Here is a 23,939-nt window from a genome sequence, read left to right as displayed (position 1 = left end):
AAGGGATTAGAGACGTTTGCAAGGCAGCGCACAATGCCTAAATCCTGTGCAAAAAAGCACCATAGTTTATCCAATTTTCGACTTAGTGCCATTCAACTGGTCACTTATGCAATGTCATCCGACCAAACAACGCGCTTCCCTTCCAACCTCCTTTTGCCGAGACTGAGATGGCAGGTTCATGCTTAGGAATCATTTCAACGATTTTAAAAAATCATTTTTGTCTTCAATAGAGAGAATAACACGAGGTCGTCTTTCCTTCTTTCTGTTTTTTAACGCTATGTGGGGGGGCGGGGGCGGCGAAGCGCTACCAAAAAATCCCACAAAAATCAAATTTTATAAAAACCTGTTTTGGTTTTGAGTTATGCATGATGCATAATGTCTGTTATACTCATTATACATGAATGCTATTTCCTTAGGTTGTCTTCAGTTTCTTTACATTTACAAATGTGAGGTTTCTAAAGTGACGGGAGGCGGAGGCGGGGGAACCACTATTTGTGAATTTGCATTGATTTTTGTAGCTTTTTCTTTTCGACGCTTGAAAAGAAGCTTGTTGATTTCAGCTTCTTATGTTTTATAGGGGAGGTTTTTTTTGGTGACAAGATGGATTGCTGCCCGACCAAGGTTGGAGGAAGAACTCCAACTCGTAGCCAGTTTTCCCCTTTTCTTTTTCATCTCCGCCCCCGCCCGCTTTCCACTTTCTTCATCAACATATGCCTCATTTCTAATGCAACAAATGTAAATATACTTTCCCCTGCTCAGAATGTTAAGTGAAAGTCCAATAGTTTGGAAGGCTGTTTAAGCCAGCCTAACAGATGCAAGGAGTCTTGGAGCCGGAGTGGGCATCTTTGAGACCCCTAAAAAGATTTTCCATGGGCAACAAAGGAAACTGTCACACCTTTTCCCATCACCGCTTTAATTTATGCTCAGTCGCCTAGTTTTTCCCCATATTGATTTCATAATCACTTTAAGGCAGAACACTAAAACTCAAAAGAGGCCTTGAAAGGGGTTTTCTAGGCCAGCGTCAATATGCCGAAAAACGGGGGGGGGGGCTTGGGGAAGAGAGAGAGACGGGACTGTAAAGGTTGTTTTTGTAAAGTGGGCTTTTTATTATTATGCACCGACTCTTTCTCCGCATGTACTTAACTCTTCACGGGCTGTTGAGTAGGTTAACACCCTTAAGAGGCCTCTTTCATGTCCAATACCTCGTTTGTTTGTAAAGGAAAATGCATCTTTTAACACATTGCCACTGGACAAAAGGACTGAGAGGTTGCATGGAAGAAATGTACACACACGTAGACAGAAAAAGGGGGGATTTCTACTCGATAGAATTCGTATCCCAACATAAAGCGAAACCAGAGTATATGGAACTCTGTAAAGTGTTTTGATCAGAGCATGTTGAAATCCCACTGAAGTTGATAGCAAAATTCTCAGTCGTTGGAAAGGTTCCCTGAACAACTTAGTCTAGATTTTAGTCCAGTCGAGAAATCGAGAAACACCCGATTGTTCCCCTTCTGTCGCCGTTCTTTATAACTCCCATGTCTAAGTCTCTGCAAACTGGTCCTAGTTGTGTGACATGTGAATGCCACGTTCACTTAACACGTTAGACATGGACCTTGAAAGGGGTATATATGTTCCACAGGTATGCTGCCACTTTCTTTTAAAATTATTCTTTTTCCTCCTCCAAAACACCCCTTCAAAAACTTTCGATACTGACTCTCTTCCTCTTTGCCTGCCAATCAATCATTCAGACAAAAGATCATATCTGAGAACAGAGTTTGTTTGTTCTGGGAAGAAGCTGTGCTTTTCTATGGTTTTTGAAATATTTCGTAGGAGGTGTATTCTTTGAGTTGCAACCTGAACATAGTCACTTCTAAAACGCATCACGTTCGATGCATGCAGCCATGCAATTTATCTGTATGGATCTTTATCTGATTTTATTTTATTCTCTTCATTCAAGGGCTCAGTGGAGACCCAGTGTGGGCTAGTGTTGAACGGCCAAGGTGGGGTGATAAGGAGAGGTAAGCAAGTTGCGAGTCCTATATTTTTACTTATTATTTTAACAACAGAAAGCCTTAAAATTGTGTAATAGCCACTAGGGCCAACGTCCAAACAAATAGCGGAGTTTATGACCGGGTTCTGGATGCCTTTTATATCCATGTAATTGACCCCCACCCCAATAGAAACAGAAGCGGCGCTAAGGAAACGTTGCCCTTTAAAAGGTTGTAGGTGGGTCTATATTAACTGAGAAACAAGCATCATGTTTAGTGTGCAACTCTAGGAAATGAAAGATAGCCCCACTCCGCTATGCTTTTTACTTGGGATGATCTTGCGACGCTGTTTTTGCCACCTGCGTTTCCCATTTCATTTTGTGTGCGCGCGTGTGTTTTGTAAACTTTTCAACTCAGTGTGTTGCTGGTACTACTTACGTAGAGAGAGAAAAACAATTAGGGCTTCAATGACAATTTGCGAGGAAAGTTTTAAAACCGAAGCGTAGCTTTTGTAAAAAATCAGGATGTGGTATTCTAAGCTACTGTGTATCAGAAACCCGAATTATTGGCTTTTGCGGGGCGGGAAGTAGCACCAGCCATAAGCTCACATTTCGATCCTACGGCAACACTCCTACACCGGGTGAATTCAAAGAGGCTTACTCCTGAGTAGACATGTATAGGAGTGCACTGTAAATGCACTGGGTGAATGAAAGGGGGTGGGGTGGGTCAGTTCATTAACTTATGTGAATCGCAAGTATTTTAGGCAGTCGGCTCTATAGTTAGGCCCATATGTCACCGGTCTGATCAGAATGAAGGACAATAAAAATGTCAGAGAGCAGAATTTATTCAAAGTTTACATTTGAAAACGGGGGAAAACAGCTTTTCCCGAAATGTGAACATGACGGGAGGAAGTTAAATGGGGTTTTCCCCATATATCACCGATGACAGGGAGACAAAATGAAACTATCGAAGCCATTCTGCGCTTACGCTGAGCGCTTCCTAGCCCATTTGGGCCACGTGTGTAATATGGGCCGATTCCAACAGGATTGCTTCAACTATAATTTACGGTTCTGTTTTTCAGATAGTTTTGTTTATTTTATTTGTTGTCATTTGGGGGAAGGGTAAACCAAAATGAGCAAGGGGAAATTTTCTTCAGTCTTGGTTAAGGTTACTGAAATAGTAATTGGGTCATAACAAATTATTTGAAGCATAAAACTATGGAAAGAGCGCACAGCAACACGCCAGTAGTGAAATGTCTTTTGAATCCTGTCGGACTGCAGATATTCTAAAGGTGCGGGTACAGAGGCGGTGGCAGGGATACTTCTGGTGCTGAAATGGACAGCTCCTTGGCGGTGAGTTTTCCTAACAGCGAGGAAACTTGGCCGTTGAGCGCCTGCGGCTACTTTATAACGGTTCCTCTCCAAAACCCTTCTGAATGTTGAGGGTTACAATTCTTCTAGGAACTGGGGATCTGTGAAATCCACGTCGTTTTCATCTAAACAAACTGATGGATTCTTTTTATATTATTTTAAACACTTTGATCAAGGTCTGCAGAAACGTAAACCGTAATAGCAATCAGAAATCGCCCCAAATCTATTTTTTCCCGTTTCAATGGATTGTAAATCGGTTGTTTCCCCTCACCCTTTACACAACACTGTACCTTCTGATATTTAGAATAGTCTTAATGTGCGGTATTATTGCGTGGTTTAAGAAATATAAACAGAGTTAGGGGTGACACTTTTTTTTAAAGTTACATTTGTTGCTTGCATACTGGAAAAAGAGCAAGGGTCTATCTCTCTGGAGTAATCCATATGGGATGGGTCGACAATATGTTATGCATTCTCATTCAAGCATCTCCACCTTCCTTAGCGCCAGAGGTGGGGAGAGGAGTTGCATGTTGGTTTCTTGTATTTTGGTTCATATTCATTAAAAGCAAGTGCGCTTGCTTCTTTGGGCTGGATCCTGACGGGAGAAACAGGCAAATGTTGAATCCCCATCAACTGAGGTGCTGTGTCTGTAACTGCTTGACTGGACTCTAATCTCCCATCTGAAGGAGGTTTCCCCTCTCGAGTCCTCCTCCAGCTCTCTCCTGGCAAGGAGCTTCCAATTACCTGAGCGACTGATTGTAGTTAAGCAAGGCTGCTCTCTCCCTCCTTACCGTTCCGTTTTTCAAAAGGCGACCGAGTCATTCAAGGATTTAAAGGCTGATGGTGAAATCCAGCATGAAAATGCAAGGCTGTTTCTCTACGCATCTTAAGAGCTGAATGGCTCCGGCACCTTGAGCCCCCCCCGCCCCCATCCCCCGCTCTCCGTGCAACGCCTCTTGTGAAATCAGGGGAAAATATCAAAGACGAACCTATACGTTTCAAATGAGTCCTCGAAATACATAATAAATATTTTGTCAAGTGAGTCTTAGGGAAAAAGTCTTAGCAGTCATCAAGGAGCCCGAGCGCTGTGGAACCTTCCGCATAAATCAACGGGGCCCTTTCTTTTCTCTCTCTCTCTCGCTGCATCGATGCAAATATATGGAGCCGGGCTGCCCTCATATTTTAAGCGTTTGGTGCCGTTATCTGAGGTGGGGGAAAGGCTTTAAGAAGAGAGGGAGGGAATTCGAGGGGGGAGAGAAAAGATTTCACTTTGGGAAGAAGCAGGAGGAAAGAGGAAGGAAGGAAAGACATTAAAAAAACAACAACACCCTTTAATTTCAATATAGAGGAAAATGAAAGAGTTCAAAGGACAACTCCAAAATACTAATACTGTTTACTAATAAGTAAACAGGTGAGGGAAACTGGTAAGGACTATATAAGGTACAGAACAGAAACAAAGTGGGGAAATTCATGTACTGTATAGGCTGCTACATATTTCAAACCGGGCCTTCTGGCTCTACAGCCAAGATTGCTCAATTGTTCTTCGAAAACTTGCAAAGTGCCCCTACTCTCCCCTCCCCACTTCCAACAACGTCCTCGGCCCAAGCCCGCCCACCCCCGCCTGCTCAAAAAGCAGCCTCTTGCCTGCCTGCCTGCCTCCTCCTCCGACTAGGCCTGTCCCAGCTGAGACACTGGAGGTGCCCTGATGTGGAGGGTTTGCTTTTTAATGAGACCCAGGCAGGAAGGGGCCTTTTCTTTTGTGTGGGCTTAGGCGGTGGCGGTGAGGGGGCGGGAGGAGGTCGGGGCTGCAGGACTGAGGTGTTGGCGAGCTAATTACCAGCCAGAGCCAATATTTGCCCCCGATTCGGTGGCCGAGCTCCCACCGCTATCACTTCCAGTTAATGGTGTGCAGGATTTCGCCCGGAGCTCCGCTCCTCGCACCATCACAACCAATAATCTTTACTTTACCTACTGCGAGCGTATCGATAGCTTCTCTAGCCGCAGGCGCCTGCTTTGATATGGTAATCTTTCTGAGGGCCCAAATTCTGCAGAGATCATATTAATGTTGTACATACAGACGAGTGCAGCTTTGCCTTAAAAGTTGGATATTCAGATCGCCCCTTTCAAAAGAAATCTCTCTCGAAGATGCAAACAAGAGTCGTCTGCAATTTTTAATCGTTGCTGAGGGTGGCGGCAAAAAGAAACCTCTTTTTGTCTCCCCGCCGCCACGCCCAGTTTTCCTCCCCTCTTTTTTATAGTTTCTTAGAAATCAGTTTTTTGTTTTAGGAATTCCTCTCTAAACGACAATTATCAGCCTGGAGCCTGCCTCTCCCCCCCCCACTTTTTAAAGAGTCTCTTATGCTTTGCTTGTCTACCTTGAAATGAGTAAATAAGAGGGATAGACTGGTGGCTTTTGCACTAAATATTTTGGAGTCCTTTTAAAAAAAGATAACACGGTGACACTTGGCCCTCCTGTGTCGTTTTATGAAATGGCAAACTCAAAAAAGGGGGGGAGAAAAGGGGGGCGGCTCTTGTTTCGCTTTGTGATCATCCATCTTTCCCTGCCCCAGGCTAATTTCAGAAGCTTAAATACTGCTATCGCCTCTGGGCCATGAAGAGAAAAAGAGGGCCCGGGCTATCGGCACACTCTCTTTCTCGATTGCCCTTGGCAACGTAAAATACAAACTACTTTGAATCAAAACATTTTTGGGGAATTAATATGATCTGAACTCTTCCCGTTTTAAGAGATCTTGAGTTTGTCAAATCGCTTAGAGGTGACTGACATGAGAAGGCTGAGGCATTAATGCGAAGCTAGAAACATTGTCAGATCTTATTTGATTAAAAAAAATAAAAAATAAAAAGGCTCTTAAAAGTCTGAGCATCAGTCACCAAAAAACCAGCCTAACCAATAGAGAGCCTGGATAGACGTCCCCCTTCTCTGGCTTCTGCCTTTTATGTGTTTACTTAAGGCGCTGCCTATCCCTTGCAATCCGGGGTTTGATCGTGGTCCTTTGATCTGCAATTTTAATTTGAGACACTTAATGATGAAACTGCAGCCTAATGACTCATTCATTGGATGCGGGGGGGGGGGAGAGTTTTTATTAAGGGGTGGAGTGAAGCTCTAGGGGGCAAATATCTAAGACCAAACAATCTCTCTCTCTCTCTCTCTCTCTCTCTCTCTCTCTCTCTCTCTCTCTCTCTCTCTCTCTCTCTCTCTCTCTCTCTCTCTCTTCTCTCTCTTTCTCTTTTCTTTCTTTCTAGAATAGCTCCAAGTTTTGCATTTATGGTACATTCTGGCAGAATGTATCACGACGCATATGTCGTGTTAGAAAAGACCCTGTTCATACTGGGTGTAGAGAATAGGGAATTAGGCAGAGAAACCAGATGGGACAGACGAGCCACCGTTTGTTTTACTGTAAACGCCTAAACAGAAGGTAAAACCTAAAGGGACTTTGTTAGTACTGTATATCTCGCAGAATATTCTCCATATCGGCGCGGGGAAAGATAAGACCTGTATATTATATTCATACGGCTATTCTGTGAAATAATTACATATAGGATTCAATCCTACGCGACCCTTTTGCATTTATCAGGCTCACTTCCAAGCTGATTTCCAGAAGAAGATCTGACTTCGTTAAATTAATTTCAACAACAAAACATGTGCTTAACTATTTTATTTGAATCAGTGTCTTAAAATGCTTGACTCTGGCTGGCTTGTGACTTTAGCACCTCAGCGTTTTTCTTGAGTACTCTCAAAAGCATTACCCACATTTAGCTCAGCAATCGTTTCACAACAAACCTGTGAGGCAGGCCAGCGTTACTATGTCCCATACCTAAGATGAAAGGAATGCCTGAACCACCAGTTTGCCTAAAGCAGGCATGTCCAAAATCCGTTTTGGGGGCCTAATCCGGCCGCCGGTCGGTTTAATCCGGCCCCCACAGGCAGTTCCTCCTCCTGGTTCTGAAAAAGGGCCAACAACTTTGGTCAGCCCTCATGTATGTTCACTTCATCAAAACTGGCACTCTTTGAAAAAAGTTTGGACAGCCCTGGTCTAAACTACCCGGCAAGGTTAGGGCTGAGGTGAGATTGATCGGATCGTAGGCATATTTACTAGGAAATAAATCCAGCTAATCCGAACCGTCTTCCTAGGGCAAAAGCAGGGGTGCCAACTTAAAGAAACTATTGGGGGCTGGTAAATCCCCCCCATAATCAATCACAAGGAACACTATTTGAATAGCAATGCCCATTTATTCTGGGGGGTATGGCCCCATCCAATATTTTGGAGGGGGTGGGCCCCAGGTGTTGGCTCCTATGGCGCAAGGCGTCCAAAGAGAGAGTCCTACAACACCCACTTTCTCTGGTTATTTTTGCTTCACTATAGCTGTTCTGTTGAATTCTATTTGACTATTGTTTTTAAACGGGTCTTTATGGTGGGAGTGGGTTTAAAAAATGTGTACACATTTTACAACAGTACATATTCCAGCAGAAACATGTCCAAGAGGTTAATCTTTTTGAAAGGATGTTCTCTGTTAGACCTCATCCACCACAAGCCTCTACCGTCTCATAGTTCTCCTCTCCCTGAGTTCTTCTCTCCTCTCGACTCCAAGTTACGCCTAGCTCTAGTCCTCAACCCCTTTTCTTTCCATCTTTAAATATTGACGTAAAAACAAATAATATGAATTTCTTCTCCCTCCATTTCAAACCCCTAAAACCCTTAGTAAGGAAGCCCCACGGACTTCAAGGGGTTTTAGTATCTCCTAAGTCCTAAATCCATGATCGGTCAGAGAAGAGGAGGACCCCGGACAAAGGTGTGTAACAGATTTTAAACAATTTAGAAATTGCCTAAACACATCTCAAAAAGAGGCGGTCTACAACAGAAATTTGAGTGTGGCTTGTCTCCTGTTTGTCAAGATACTCGATAATGTTTCCTGATCGCCCCACCTCGGCCAGTCTGGGCCATCTTTTAAATGGTAAATACTTTAGTTCCTGAAACCATTGTCCCAAGACCTCCGCTATTCATTCACAAAATGTTCTCTTTTCACTAGATTTGAAGGATTTGTAAGCGAAAAGAACTACTGGGAGAGGGTTTTTCCCCCCCAATATACTTCCTTCTGCAGAGGAAATGTATGGGTCATTAAGAATCCAGATGGTTTTTGGATTTCTTTCCTGTACTATATTATTTCAGACATGTGGGGTTTTTTTATCATGTGTGTTTACCTTGTGCACTTATGAACATTCATTTTATTTATGACATCTTAGAATTCTTATAACACCTCCGACAACCCCCACCACCCGTTGCGCATCCGGGGGTTTAGGCGCGCGTAACTATGCCGAGCTAGTGTCCCGGTCTCTGAGAAAGCAACCTGAGGAGGAGACCGGACGAGGCTGGCTTGCTTGCCAGCCGTTCTCTCTCGGCCCCCTTAGATTCCAATTCCCTCCCCACTCTTTAGCTCTTATCTGGCCAAATCTTGATAATCCCATAATACGTATAATTTGCCCTTAATGTATTGCCATTAACGCTGCTGTCTCTTTTCTCTCTTTTTTTTTCCCAGGAAGCAAATTGAGTCCCATTTAAAAGCCCTAATGCGCTTGTTTAATTAATAGTTCCAGCCGAGCTGGTTTCAAATGGAGTCACAACAATAAAAAGAGAGGAAGGGGGGCAGGAAAGGAGAGACGTGAGGCGGGGTGTGGGGGAAAAGCCTGACTGGTTCATGAAGGAAGCCGCAAGAAACGCGCCCAGGCAAAGGAGGGAGCGGCTGGAATAAGCCCGGCTGGGTTTTAAGAGGGTACAGCTTGCGGGGGCGGCGGGGGGGGGGAAGGGTTGCTTGGCTTGGCTGAAAAATTAGCAGCCGAGTATCTGAACAGTTGCCTGGGCTTGGGACACGCGGGTCACGGGAGCGTCTTGGGAAATCCCGCCCCAAACGAGGGAGTATTAGGATTTCAAACCATTTCCCCCATTCACTTCCATGGCTGTGCTCAAGCGTTGGGAAGCCCCTTCGGTTCAGAAGCACGTCGCAGCAATCCCCTTGCGTTGCTCACCATAGGAGCACAGCCCGATCCTTTGCATGCCTTCCTTGAAGAAAGCCCTGCTGTGTTTTGGGGGATTGCTCCCGAATGGTGGCAGGCTGAGTTGAATCGGTCTTCTCTTGGGTTGGGTTCACGGTTGGCTCCAATAAGGGCCTTCCCAAGCAGGGATGCAAACCCGCCTCATTCCAAACGTGTTGTCTGGGGCAAAGACGACACGACTCGAGGCAGGTTGAACTCAATGGGAAGGTGACCAAGAGCAGAGCTCGAGCGCTTCCTTTTATTGAAAGCTCAGGATGACAGTTAATCATTACAACGACAGTGTAACTTCTAGCCAATTACATCAGTGCAGTCCCATACAAGGTGATGTTTCCTGTAACGTCACACCCGGTCACTCCCTAAGACATCCTCCATAGCCCACGTGTTGTTTTGCCATGCCCTCTGTCCATGCTCCAAGCACATGTCACTCTGTAAACACCCCCTCCTAGTTCCCATTGTGTTGCCCTCCTTGGCTTGACCCATCTGGTTTGTCCTGATTCATCCAGTTCCATCCAGATCCTTCTTGATCCTTCTAGCTCTGTTGTGACCTGTTGCCCTGCTGACCTGAGCCTCTGACCTGTCCTCCTTCACGTGTTTCCCATTCTGACATTAGCCGGTTTGCCGCGCTAATGCCCACACTCTCGCAGATCGGTGTGGCTTGCCAGCACCAGATCTCAGTCATTCCCACACATGCCTGCACAATTTCCTCGTGTAATCCCCACACAAACGTTTAGATGTAACAGGTTGGGTGGGCTGTGTTGCTTTCTTTGGCCAAGTAAGAATAGGGCTGCAGTCCCAAACACAATATCTACAAGTCCCACTGCATGGGGGAAATCCAGAGGAAGTTGGGCGTGCTAAATCCTAGTACTTACCTAGGGAGATGAAATACACAGACAAGCATCAAAGTTTACTCCAAAGTAAACCTTGCTTACTGGAGATTCCTTCTTTGCCCACCCCATCATAGGCAAGGGGCTGTAGTTTCCATAAGACTGAGGTGTAGGTACCAGTAACTTTTTCAAGATTGCAATTGTGTGGGATGAAGGCCTTTGGGAATTTGTGTGTTAAGGAATGAGTTTATGACAGAGGTGTTACTTGGTTTCTACAAAACTAATGCAACTCAGATCAATTCTGCAATGAGAGGTTATAAAGTGCTAGAGAGTTATTGCAATCCAACTGAAATACTGAGGCTATGCTAACTTTATTCCAGTCCTAAAGGTGGTGGAATTAAGGATGCTTCTTCACTCTATGTGCTGCTTCATGTTACATGGCAGCAAATATGCATTTTTTGGGGTCTTTGTCTTGTGGGGTAGAGACATGGCTGATCACTCATGTGCTTGAATTAGAGGTACTTCCAAAATATTCCTCCTCTAAATTTTCTTGGCATTCTGAATTGTGCGGGCTTGTTTTTGAAAGAGAATCAATGTATTCAGAACCCTCCATTCGTCCACTTTTTTGTTCCCAAATTTTCTATACAGTGCTGTGGGTCCATGATTTGCTTAAGTTCCTTCATGTCTTCACTCTGTCCTGCATTACCAATGCATGCTTGTGTGTGTGTGTGCATTAATTAATTGCATTGATAGAATTGTACACACAGTTGTATTGATTTTCCTTTGTGCAATCTTTTACTAATGAAAAGGAGCACGTTTATGCACACCAGTGAAACTGCACAAAAAGAATCTCAATACAATCATGGAACGACAACTTCAGGGTTGCTTTTCTGCAATGTTTTCTACACAGTTATGTGTACTGTATACTGTATTCATAAAGTAGATGGGGAAGATCATGACCATGAACTGTACGGTACGAACTGAAAGTGGAGGCAAATTGTGCATTTTCCAGTCCCAGCAAAAGGTTTTTAAAATTCCCCTCGTTAAATTGGAATTTTGGAGGAACAACCCCTCAGAACATTAAGAGAATTGGATAGAGACCCCCCCCAACACACAACTCACAGTTTTGTAAAAAAATAAAATAAAAAATGCACAGAATAGGAGCTGCTCCTATGATTTCCACAGTCCTCTGCAGGGGGACAGATTTGGATGGTCAAATAGGCAGCATGATGTTTTCAGCCGGATCTGCATGGAAGTTTAAGCATAGATGAGTAGAATGCATGGATATTGTGACAATGGAATGAGAAACAGAGTTTGTTTGTTTTTTAAAAAACAACAACACTGTTTCAAGTGGCAATTTTTCTACCACTCCTAACCATAGCTGTCAAGTTTTCCCTTTTCTCACGAGGAAGCCTATTCAGCATAAGGGAATTTCCCTTAAAAAAGGGAGAACTTGACAGCTATGCTCCTAACCCCACAAATGTTTAAAAACAAAAACAAAGCCCTTACCCTTGAAAATCCATATGAATGGATGGGCTATTTATCCATCTAGCCCAGCACTGTCATCCTGACAGGCATCTCAGATTGAAATTAGAAGCTGACATGTGAAATGACCTCTGCCTGGGACCTGGACAACTGCTAGCTAGGTGGGCACACCTCCTAATTTGGTGCAAGGCACTTGCCACATTCCTGTGTGAATGCAGCCAGGGGGGTGCTAGGGGGCAGCTGTCCCCCCCCATCAAGTAAATAAATAGAAATACTTAACTAACTGACCAATTGCTCAGTTCTGCCTCCCCCAACATAGCCTGGCTATGTCCATGTATTCCTGTTGTATTCTGTGGCACATTGTTTTCAATTGAACTTCCAAATAGCAGCCCAATCTTAACTAGCCTGGAACTTCCCCTTTTTTCTGTGTTATTTCCAATAATGAAGGATGGAAAAGCTTGTTTTCTGCTGCTCCAGAGGGTAGGAACAGAACCAGTGGAGTTCTGCTTACAAGAAAGGAGATTCTGACTCAAAACTGGGAAGAACTTTCTGATAGTAAGAGCTGTTAGACCATGGAACATACTCCCTTAGGAGGTTATAGACTCTCTTTCTTTGGAGGTTTTTAAGCATCCATCTGTTATGGATGCCTTAGTTGAGATTCCTGCATTGCAGAGGGTTGGGCTAGATGACCCTCAGGGCCCCTTCCAACTCTACAATTCTATGATTCTTTATCTGTGAGAAACTTACAGCTCCTGGTAGGTGGAAAGTGTGCTTACAAAAAAAATGTTGGTCAATATGTTTGTCATTCCAAGAAAGGTGTTGGTTTTTTAAGCCTATATTAAACTTTTGGGCACACTAAGAAAAGACCTCTTTATTGTGGCCCAGGTTAGCAGTTATTATGCAGTTTGCTGTACCAGCACATAAACACTTACCAATGATACCTGCAGTGCTGTAGTGCTGGCACATGTTAGGGTGATAATTTAGAATGTTTGTATTCAAGGTCACCCTATCTCAAAAAGCATATTGCGGTTCGAGGACCCGCCCCCCGCAAGAAATAAAGACACAGTGACACGTGGTATTAAGGTTAATGGGTAGAATAAGGCCACAACTTTATTGGTTAAAGCAAGTGAGAGGTATTGGCTTAGGCATTGGACTCCCTAGCAAGCGTGACTCCACCCCGCTCGGTGGGGGGTCATATCAGGTTAACACCCCAAGGGAGGAGCCTGTTGATGCAAATACAACTGAAAGCTCCCCCTGGTGCCACCGGGGTCGTGCCATGGCCCTAGCCACCCGCAGGGCGTCGGACGGGATCCACGACCGCCGGATCCCTTAAGGGGATACCCCTATATGAGGAGGGTTGGATGATGGCCACAACCAGTCCTCGAACACACCAGACAACTCCATATTCCAATGCCTACCGCCACCTGAGCCCAAAAGGGGCTCGCCGCCAATACCCTCACCGCTGTAACCAAGCCCTAATGCTTCGTGTGATATCAGCCAGCCAGATGTCGTTTCCTTGATCTGAAAGATGCACGCCATCATCACGGTAGAGAGCCGCCTCACTGAACTTGATTTCAGGGTGCTCCACAACATTGCCCTCCATGCTACGCAGTTTGCGTGCCAAAACACGATTCAGCAGTTTCCTGGATTTTTCCAAGGCCCGTGGGTTATGACTGTCGCGCCACACTCTCCTCTTGAGCAGTGTGGACCAAAACAAGGTAGTAGCAGGGAACAAGGCAGCAAGTCCATCAAAGTCCTTCTTTATATGGAGCAATAAGTCCACGCTCTTTTTGTATGCAAGATCATTTTCCCCCAGCTGGATAATGAGGACATCAGGGGGACCGCAAGCAGCAGCTCGAGCTGTCACAGCAGGCATCAGCTCTTCCCAACGCATCCCACGCCTTGAGATCCAGGAAACGCACACGTCAGCCGGCAAACCCAGGTTGTTGCCAAGGCCCCGATCGCACGCCCGCACTCGTGCCCAGTGCACGATGCTGTGCCCACAAATCCAGACTCGTACTGAAGGTGAAGCTGTGGAATGAAGGGAGGAGAGGGGGGGGTAAGTGGCTGCCAGCTAAAGATCCTTACGAATGTACCCCTTATAGGCGTTCGACTTCCAACGGCCCAATTCCTTGATCCTGTCTGTAGGGAGGCCTAAATGTGCTGCAGAGGTGGCAGCCCCTATCCTAAAAGAATGTGCGGCATATTCTTTTGCTGGAAAGCCGCATGCGTCGATTGCCATACGCAAGACCCGCGTGAATTGGTGCCTCATCAGCCGGGAACCGTCCTCATGAATAAATAGTGGGCCAGCGCCAGCAGGTCTCAGGCACAGATAACGCCTAGTGTCCTTCACAGGACATGGACCTCGATGTTCAGAAGCTGTTAACTTTAACCAGGCACCCTTGCCACGCTGATCAGTTTTCGAACTGCGGATATGTACTAACAGTTCTGCGCTGGACAACTGAATGTCATTCAAAAGAAGGCCACGATATTCATTGTCTGAGTGCTTTTCCACTACTATCTCTCCAACCCTGAGGGCCCCAAAGAAGGAGATGGCATAAGCTGCAGAGAATAAACGTGCCTCGTATCTAGACCAACAAATCGACCTTAACTTTTGGCGAACCAGGCAGAGCAATTCATAAGTTATTGGCCTACGCCCTTCGGCTTTTTTGGGCTGAAGCCTGCCCCAACCGTCAATTGCCCTGTGGACGATGAAGTCCGCACAAGGGTCCAAGGAGAACATAGACTTACTGAAGAAAGTAATTGCAGCTGTGTGTATTTTTAAAGTTTTTGCTGCCCGCCCCAAAGTGTACTGATGCTCCAAATATTGTAAAACGTGATCTGTAGTCGGTGGGATATTATGTGCAAGGGCTAGAACTTTGCACCGGTAATCCAAAAAGTTACCCCAGATTTGGTTGTAAGAACGGAGGGTAGAAGGGGCCACGGAGGCCAATACTCCCTTAATCACGTTGCGTTTCCAAGGCTCCAGAGGTGGTCCGGGAAGGGTTCTGGCCACTGCTGAGCTAGAGGTGCCAGTGACCGGAAGCGGTCCATCTGAAATCGAGATAAAGCATCCGCTATGTCATTCTTTATCCCGGGCACAAACTTGGCCGAAAACAGTATGTTACACTCTAGGCAGAGCAGCACAAATGAGCGCAGTAGACTGGAAACCCTATCAGAACGTGAGGACTGCTTGGCCAATACGTTTACCACAGCTTGATTGTCGGTCCTGAAGCAAACCCGGCGGTTCCGGAATTCGGCTGTCCACAGGTGCACTGCGACCACTATTGGGAAAAACTCAAGAAAAGTGAGATCCCTAGTGATGGCCTTGCCTTGCCAGCTCTTTGGCCAACGCTGAGCGCACCAGCGCCCTCGGAAGTAGACGCCGAACCCAAGAGACCCCGCCGCATCAGATTGGACCTGAAAGTCTGCATGTAACGTCAAGGTGTCCTGCCACAATGAGATACCATTATAATGCTCCAAGAATTTTAACCACATTTCCAAATCTGCTTTGACGGACTTTGGGAGGCGGACCCTGTGATGAGGCAGCTTGAGGCCGGCGGACAATCTAGACAGCTGCGAGCAAAAGGGGCGGCCAGGGGAGACTACCCTACACGCGAAATTAAGATGGCCAAGGAGGGATTGGATCTGCCTAAGGGTAAGCTTTTTAAGTGGAAGGACCTCACGTATGGTATCACTAAGGGCGTGGATTTTATCTCGGGGAAGGCGGGAAGACTGAGAAATGGTATCTAGCTCAATGCCAAGAAAGGTGAGGGAGTGAACTGGACCCTCCGTTTTATCGGCAGCCAGGGGAACGCCTAATTCATGAGCTAGGGACGCAAATGCATTTAAAAGAAAAGCACATTCTGCTGTGTCTGGTTTACCCACGAGTAAATAATCATCCAGATAATGACACACCCCTGACAGGCCGGTCCTAAAACGCAGGGCCCATTCCAGGAAGGTGCTGAAGGTCTCAAATGCAGCACAGGAAACCGAACAACCCATCGGCATGGCCTTGTCATAGTAAAAATTTCCTTGGAACTTGAAACCTAATAAATGAAAATCCCTAGGATGAACTGGCAAGAGCCGGAAGGCGGACTCAATGTCACACTTTGCCAGGAGGGCACCCGGCCCATGTCCCCTAACTAGCTTTACTGCCTGATCAAAAGATGCATATTTGACTGAGCATAACTCGGGTGGTATCGCATCGTTAAGGGAGCCCCCTTTTGGATAGGAAAGGTTGTGAATTAACCGATATTCTCCCGGGGACTTCTTGGGGACAATGCCTAAAGGGGAGATGTGTAGGTTTTGAAGTGGGGGGTCAGGGAAGGGGCCTGCCACCCTACCCGCTGCAATCTCTTTTCCAATTTTTTTGATGGCGACCTCGGGCATTTCCCTGACGGATTTCTGATTTGGGGAATCCTTGGCTGTAAGTGAACCAGCTACAGGAATCCTGAAACCCTGTGAGAAACCTAGCCAGAGATAATTAGCGGCCTTCCTGTTAGGCTAGATATCTAGGAGGAGACGCAATGGGGCAAGCTTAATGGGGGAACACGCCAGCCCCGGTTCCCTGTTGGTTTCCTGCGGTCTCATGTCATGAATGAAAAGTGGTGAAACTTGGGGTCTCAAATTTCAGCAGCACCTTGCACGACAGCAAAATGTGGTGCACCCCCTTCCTCTCACACTCCATTCTAAATCACAGTTGTGGCGCTTCCTGCATCACCCGCAAGGCTCGCTGCCCAGTGCTGCGGAACCAGCTGCACTCTCCTAAATCTACCTCTGCTCAGAAAGGGACCTCACAGAGCAGTGAGGGCTAGTCCCAAGAACATGTGCATAGGCTTGCAAGCAGGGCCTTATTTAGCATATGTGCCACCAGGGTACAGAGATCTGCCCAGCACCCCCAAATTTAGCTTAGCCGTCCCCAAATTAACTTTTATTGAGCTTTTCTGGGGAGGGGGAAGCCAAAGTTGTTGACCTTTTTTTTTTTTAAATAAATCTTTATTCAATTTTTTAAAAAACCACATACATAACTAATGAAAACACATACATAACTAAGGAAAACAAAAAACAAAAATAATAAGAATATTCGAATTATATACATACACAATGAATTTATAAAAGAAAAAAGAAAAAACAGAAACGAAAAACAAGAGGGAAACATGTCACGAATAAAGTAAAATAAAAAAAAAGAAGGGAAAAAAAAAGACAAAAAAAGTACAAATAAAAATCACTTCCTGTTATTTACAGCACGCGTTTCTTTGTTTCCTCTCTTCTTCTTGCTGATCCTCCTAATCTATTCCACAGCTCATTTTCACTTTATATTTAATTTCTTCTCTCCTTTTAAATTCTAGTCTAGGCATTTCACTAAATTAATCTTTATATTTTCTCTCTCCATATACTCTTGAACGTACTTCCATTCTTTCATTATCTTCTGTCTCGGAACGTGTCTAATTATTGCCGTTAATTTTGCCAATTTTAAATATTCAATTAGCTTCTCCTGCCATTCTTGTATCGTAGGTAAGCTAGCCCCTTTCCATTTTGATGCAAGCAACACCCTTGCCGCTGCACAGGCGTACAGCAGGATATTCACTCTATCTTTTGGTATATCCAATGGAGTCATACTCAGGAGGAAGGTTTCAGGGGTCTTTTTAAATGTACATTTTAAAAGTTTTTTTAACGCCTCATATACTTGGTTCCAAAATTCCGCCACTTTAGGACATGTCCACCAGCAATGATAGTAGCTCCCAATTTTATCCTGACATTTCCAACATTTCCCCTCCCCTATTTTGTAATATTTTGCGATCTTATCCGGGGTCATATGCCATCTATAGAACATTTTCAAGATATTCTCCTTAATTGATATACAAGCTGTAAATTTGGCGTCGAATTTCCACAATTTATCCCATTGATTTATCATAATCGGTCTGCCAATATCCGATGCCCATTTTATCATGGTATTTTTTGTAAGCTCATCTTTTAACTCCCAGTCCAATAAGAATCTATAAACTTTTCCAAGTATTTTTTTTTCATTATCTAAAATAATTTCTTGTAATTTAGACTTTTCTTTGGAGAACCCAATTTCCCTATGTATCTTGAAAATGCTCTGTACCTGGCAATAATGTAACCAACTGGCACAATGTATTTTAATTTCTTCATATGATTTTAAATTGAGTTGGTCCTTATCTTGTATCAATAAATCTCGGTATGTGGGCCATTTTTCCTTTATTGGGTATCTGCTCATCGCTGTCATTTCGGTGGGTGACGCCCACCAAGGGCTGTATGGCTCCAATAGCTGTTTAAATTTGAGCCAGATCTGGTACAGGGATTTCTTGATAACATGATCTTTAAATTCTCTTTGATTACCTTTTTCCTCCAACAAGAGGTAGGCGTGCCACCCTCTTGTGTGTCTAAATCCCTCTAGTTCCAACAGTTCTCGGTTCTCCAAAGTCAGCCATTCTTTTATCCAGCACCATCCGGCTGCAGCGTAATATAATTTTAAATCAGGGACCCCCCACCCTCCTCTTTCTCTAACTTCTGTCAATAATTTAAACTGTATCCTGGGTTTTTTGTTTGCCCAGATAAATTTGCTTAATATTCTTTTCCACTCGTCGAATATTTCCGTTTTTCCTATTATGGGTAGCATCTGGAAGAGGAAGACAATTTTTGGGAGGATCACCATTTTAATCGCCGCAATCTTTCCCGAGAGGGACAGGAATAATTTGTCCCATCTACCTAGATCTTCCTTTATTTCCTTCCATAGTTTTGCGTAATTGTTTTCGAATAAGTTAATATTATTTGGTGTTACTTCTATGCCTAGATATTTTAATTTATTTACGATTTGCCATTCTGCCAATTCTTCCAACTCCTTAATTTCTTTTCCTCTTAAATTTTTAATCATAATTTTTGTTTTTTTGGCATTAACTTTAAATCCAGATACTCTCCCATAATTCTCCAAGTTTTGCTTTAATTTAAGTATTGACTCTTTGGGGTCCTCCAACATGATTATAACGTCATCCGCATAAGCCTTTATTTTTATTGTATGCTGCTTAACTTTGATGCCCTTTACTCCCTCATCCTGTTTGATCTCATTTAACAGATATTCAATTGATAATATAAATAATAAAGGCGAGAGTGGGCAGCCTTGTCTTGTCCCCTTACCAATATCGAACTTTTCTAATATATTTTCTAATATATATTGACCTTTTTAGGGGGGGCAAACTCGAGGTTGTAGAGTTTGGGGGGCGGGAATCGCAGCAGAAAAAAACTGCTTTTGTTTCCTGACTCGTCGGGGATATTTGACGCTGCTGAGTAACAGAGCAATGGAGGAGGGGGGCGAGGACTTTCGCTCCTTTGCTTTTCGCTGCCACTGATCAAGAGAGACTGGTATACAGTAGGTATAGATTTGCCCTGCACCCCTTGCACCCCCAGGTAAAGACGGCCCTGCTTGCAAGCCTAGACATCACATTTCATCAAATTCTTCCTTGTGTTATGCCAAAGCTTGCTCTAAAATATTTTAGAAACACCTTTTTAAAAAAAAAAAAAGATTGCAAACCCTTCCACACTTTCCTGGGCGTAAATCCCACTGAGCACAATGAGACTTGTTTCAGTGTAGCTAGCATAGGATAGTTGTGAAATCCAGTTGTCATGAAAGAAAACCCATCTAGGTCGATGAAATCTAATTCTGAATCCAGCTAGGATTTTAGGATAAAAGTTGAACGCCTGCTTCCCAAGGTGTTTTCTTGGACAAGAACTGAAGTATATGGCAGATAGTTGGATGGCTCCTTCATGGAGTGATTTTTTTTCTTGTTTAAAATGTATGGACTGAAACCTTCATTAGCCAAGAAATCATATGCCATTATGGGAGAGTATTGGTTTCATTTTTATTTATTTTTAAGGAGATAGTTCTAGCTTTCACAGTTAGGGATAGAAACATCAATCACAAAGATTCAAAGTGCCAGAAATCACTATAAAAACCATTCTTCAGTAAATAACGACTTGAATTCTAGACAGTTAATACTGGAAAGGGCAGAGATATTTGCCACAGGAATGCAGAATTCCATGGTGAATTCAGTGACTAAATAAAACCTGGTTTTCTGCTCCATATTTCTTGCTAATTATGCTCTAGCAGGGTGCCCTTTTTGTCTGAGTTGTTAGGCTTAGATCTAAAGTTGTAGCTCCTCCCCAAATCCCATTAACACCCCACCCCTTCAGCCTCCTTCTTGACCAGGAGGCGTGACTTTTGGAGTTATCAGGGGCTGCAATGGAAAGGGAGCCCAAAAAGGGCCCATTTCATGAGCAGAGCTCTGCTTGTTCTTTCTTCTCTGGCTCCAGCTGTTAGTATATAGTAGTTACTCCAGCCTTTAGTGGTGACAATTGGCATATACCATTCTGGATATTTTCCCACATTACACACAAACTCCACCAACCCACACCCCATGCTTAGTGATGACTTGATGTTTCAAAATGTGTACATAAATAGAAACAGGAGGTGTGGAAAAGGCATCGCCCCAGGAATCTGCTGCCCAAGGCAACTGCTTCATGACACTTCATGGTTTGGCTCTAAGGTACTATGACTGGGACACGGTGTTTAAGAATCATCTCATATTCCAGAGTTTTTGAAGCTGGGAATGTTTCGGGTCATAAAGCATGAAAAATTAGGCATGGAATTTGATCATTAATGTGAATATAGCTTTTCAATCCACATTATGCTGCTTATAAAGAGTGGGATTAGTAGAATACAGAAGTTTCTCCAAAACATCCTTCCAGTGCACCATAGTCAGACTAGAGACAAATGATAGCTTTTCTTCTCCTGGGAGTAGCATCATAGTGCCATCATGGCTCGTAATGCAGCCATGTACATTTTCCATCCCATTGCTGATTCTGGAAAGCAGTTTTTGCCCTTTTGTAGTTAGGCACCCTAACAAACGCTTGACCAGTCATGGCAGTGGAATAAAATGTGTTCCTATCATACCACCTTCAATTCTTTGGAAGGGAGAAAAGTATTGTGTGCCTATGACTTCATCCTGGAAAGTAGTGCCTACTTATGTGCAGTTATGGAACTTGCCCCACTCCATCAGGGCTGGTCCTACCGTAGTGCTGGGCAACCTTGGGAAGCCTCCAGGGAAGCATGTTAAGCATGATAGGGAAGAATGGTGGGGAAGAGTGTAGTATCAAAGGACACTGAGAGAAGAGAAGTCGGGCATCCAAACCTCAAGGATGGTGAGGAGAAACCAAGGAGTCAGCTGAGGGCAGCACCCCTGAAGGTGCTCAAGAACTGGCTGCTGGCTCTTTCCTCCAGGGCCAGGCTTTCCCTTTGCTCAGTGGGTGGGCTGTGCAACCGGTGCACTGAGGTTTCCCATGAAGCCTGCCCAGCAGGTTTAAGTCATAATTTGGGCAGACCCTGCTTCATATCTTCATTATGTTTCACTGGGAAGTTCCATTTACCATCCTGCCCTTATGCATGGCATAGCTCAGTGATGGCGAACCTATGACACACGTGTCAGACGTGACACACAGAGCCCTCACTGCTGGCACGCGCCCCACCAGCCCATTCACGCTGTTGTTGTTGTGTCCCCCCCCCAATTTGTTCTCCCACTCCTCCTACAGCTTGTCTCTGCTAGAGCTTGTCTCCGCTCTTAAAACCCAGATCCTTTTTTGTTGTTGTTGTTGCTGGTAGCCAGAGATTGGTTTTGTAACCCTTTCTGTGCTTCCCCCCCCCCCCTGGTGCTTTGGCAGACTATGATTGGGTGTAACAGCGTTCATTTTTTAACCCGTTCTGTGCTGGGTTTTTTGGCGCTTTGGCAGACTATGTCGGTGCTGCGTGTTAGTTCCAGCGAAGGTATTATTCGTCATTTATTTCTGTTCTCTCCCCCCCAAAGCGCAGCAGCTTTGGGGCACCCCCAAAAAAGCAAAGCAACTTTTGCACCCCCCAAAAAAACCTTCAAAACTTTGGTCAGCAGCTCCCCCCAAAAAGCTCAACAACTCTGGGTACTTTGTGATAAATAAGGGGTTTTTGGTTTGGTTTGGTTTGGTTTGGTTTGGTTAAATAATTAGTTTTTGGTTTATTAAATACAGTTATATATTACAATTATACATTTTTTGTTATTTAAACTATAAATATCACGAAATTATGGTGTGTGTTTTTCTCAAAGTGACACACCACGCGAGTTATGCTCGGTTTTTTGGCGAATTTTGACACACCAAGCTCAAAAGGTTGCTCATCACTGGCATAGCTCATAGCTTCTCTGAGTTATTCAAGCCCCTTCGCCATGACAAGGCATTGATCCATGAAGGGAATGTCACTGGATAAGTAATGCCTTTTCCATTCCCACTACATTTCCCCTTCTCCCTCCTGTCCTCATTGGCCACGATCCAAGGATACAGCTAGCTCTGCATGCCCAATTTGGACCTGTGCTTGTCAATGAGCAGTGGCTCATATCTCAAGGCAAAGCACTTTTGAAAACAGTGAGGGCTTTCAAAAGTACTTTGAGATGTGGCATGCTGGGGCCTGTCACTCCAGGAGAAAATGTCAATAATCCCACTGGGTACATTGAAATCCCCAAGGGGCACCGTAAGTTAGTAATTCTTTGGATCTGGCCATTGTTTCTGCTCAGTGTTGTTTTACAAGGCATCGCTTTTTGAGTCAGTTTCATTTTAGAAGAGTACTGTGGATGCATTTTGCTGAATGATATAGCCTGTGCTGAAAAAGATAAAGCAGGTGGGAACAAAATGTTTTCTTATTAAAGGAGCAATTATTTATTCAGCACAAATTGTTTGTGCACATATGGGTTGGATTGCAAAAGAGAAATATTAATATTTCATTGCTGCACTTCCTCATTGTTTGTAAAATGTAGACTTAATTTGTCTCTTGCATTGTAATATAAAGATCTATGGCTGCAGGTAATTCTCTACCTGCCTACGAGCAAATATATCAAGAGCTGAAATAAATAGTACCTTCCAATATAATTAACATCATTTACACATTCTCTTGCTGAACTGAAATCTGGATACATGGGAAGACTGTTATTTATTCAAAACAAAGCTATATGTAGGTGAAAAAGCATAAGGTGCAATTTGGCAGGGGTAGAGTTTTGAAAAATAAAATACACCCCCCACACACACACTTAAGAGTTCTACTAGTTATGAAGCCTGTGTTTTCCTTTGAAAATACTCACATTCATTAAGATAACTGAGTTTCAGAATTTTGTTGGTCTTTCATTGTTGGCCGTTTAATTTGAGACCTCGGGGTTTTTCTTCTTCTCCTAAATGACAATTTATAAAATCACTAGTTAGATAGCGACAGAGATATAGACACAGCTCTATTTTCTAGTGAAGCCCCTTTTATTGTGACAGAGTGGGTTGACCTTTGCTGGGACCCCTGAGCAGCAAACAAGCAAGCAGCTTGTCTCCTTGTAAACTGCATATGTATGTGGTCTCTGTCACAGGAAGCAGGGTGAAATCAGAAAATATGGAAAGTGGCATAGATAAAGACAGACAGGCAGGCAGGCAAATTGTTATGCCCATAAATAGAATAGGGACACTTTGTGCGTGGAGGGGCATTTTGCTTCCCAGGGGATCCCTGTTTGTGAGGGTTGAGGCACCCACTGTGAGTGCGGGAGGATAGGTTTGCCTTCAAGAGCAGACCTTACATTTCCCTTTCACTTATATGGAAGAAACGAAAGAAGTGCCCTTGGAGACACCACTGCAATGGAGGCCTCACCCAGTTCTCTATACCAGTCACTGCAAATCAAGCCATGGGTTGCTTCTCTCAGCACATCCCACATGTTGTTCTTTTTCCTCACAATGCAATGGAGATATTGAGGGACTAGCTTTTATTAGGGAGAAATCGTGATTAACCACTTGAATGCACTAGGCATAAATACAGAAATCATGACTTAGAAATTGTGAAAACAAAATGTAAAAAAGGGGGAAGGCATAGACTACAACAATGTCTGGGGACATTGCAAATATTTTCAAGTGTGCCATTGCCTTGTGTAAGTCCATGGAATATAATTGCTATAAACTCTGCTTCAAAGAATAATGTTAACTTCTATAAATGTAATAAAAAGCGGAATGTACATGATACAAATACTGATACATGTTAGTTGCCTGGATTGTTGTCATTGTCCTTCCCAAGTACCCTTTGGTAAACCACTTGTGTATGTATCACTTGCAATAATCTAAACATCTACTGCATGCTAATATAGAA

At 44.1% G+C, this 23,939-nt stretch overlaps 3 protein-coding genes across 3 annotated transcripts in view; 1 reads left to right on the top strand and 2 right to left on the bottom strand.

Moving 5' to 3' along the window:
* TFAP2D (transcription factor AP-2 delta) overlaps window positions 1-23,939 on the top strand; it is a 43,970-nt gene that overhangs the window by 2,785 nt on the left and 17,246 nt on the right. The window contains exon 3 of the mRNA XM_035110726.3: window positions 1,958-2,018. Coding sequence (XP_034966617.1) covers window positions 1,958-2,018 — 61 coding nt within the window. The remainder of the gene's footprint in view (window positions 1-1,957; window positions 2,019-23,939) is intronic.
* On the bottom strand, window positions 12,929-14,474 carry LOC148686121 (uncharacterized). The gene is made up of 2 exons (XM_088665443.1): window positions 14,433-14,474; window positions 12,929-13,805 (listed from the first exon to the last, which is right to left on the bottom strand). The coding sequence occupies exons 1-2, from the start codon at window positions 14,472-14,474 to the stop codon at window positions 13,188-13,190; spliced, it is 660 nt and encodes a 219-aa protein (XP_088521569.1). The 3' UTR covers window positions 12,929-13,187.
* LOC148686120 (uncharacterized) lies at window positions 14,696-17,148 on the bottom strand. The gene is made up of 2 exons (XM_088667431.1): window positions 17,143-17,148; window positions 14,696-16,192 (listed from the first exon to the last, which is right to left on the bottom strand). Exons 1-2 carry the CDS (start codon window positions 17,146-17,148, stop codon window positions 14,696-14,698), a joined length of 1,503 nt encoding a protein of 500 aa, XP_088523557.1.

The sequence above is a fragment of the Zootoca vivipara genome, chromosome 3 (assembly GCF_965207765.1).
Source record: "Zootoca vivipara chromosome 3, rZooViv2.hap1.1, whole genome shotgun sequence".
NCBI lineage: Eukaryota > Metazoa > Chordata > Lepidosauria > Squamata > Lacertidae > Zootoca > Zootoca vivipara.
This window is presented reverse-complemented; position numbering and strand designations above follow the sequence as displayed.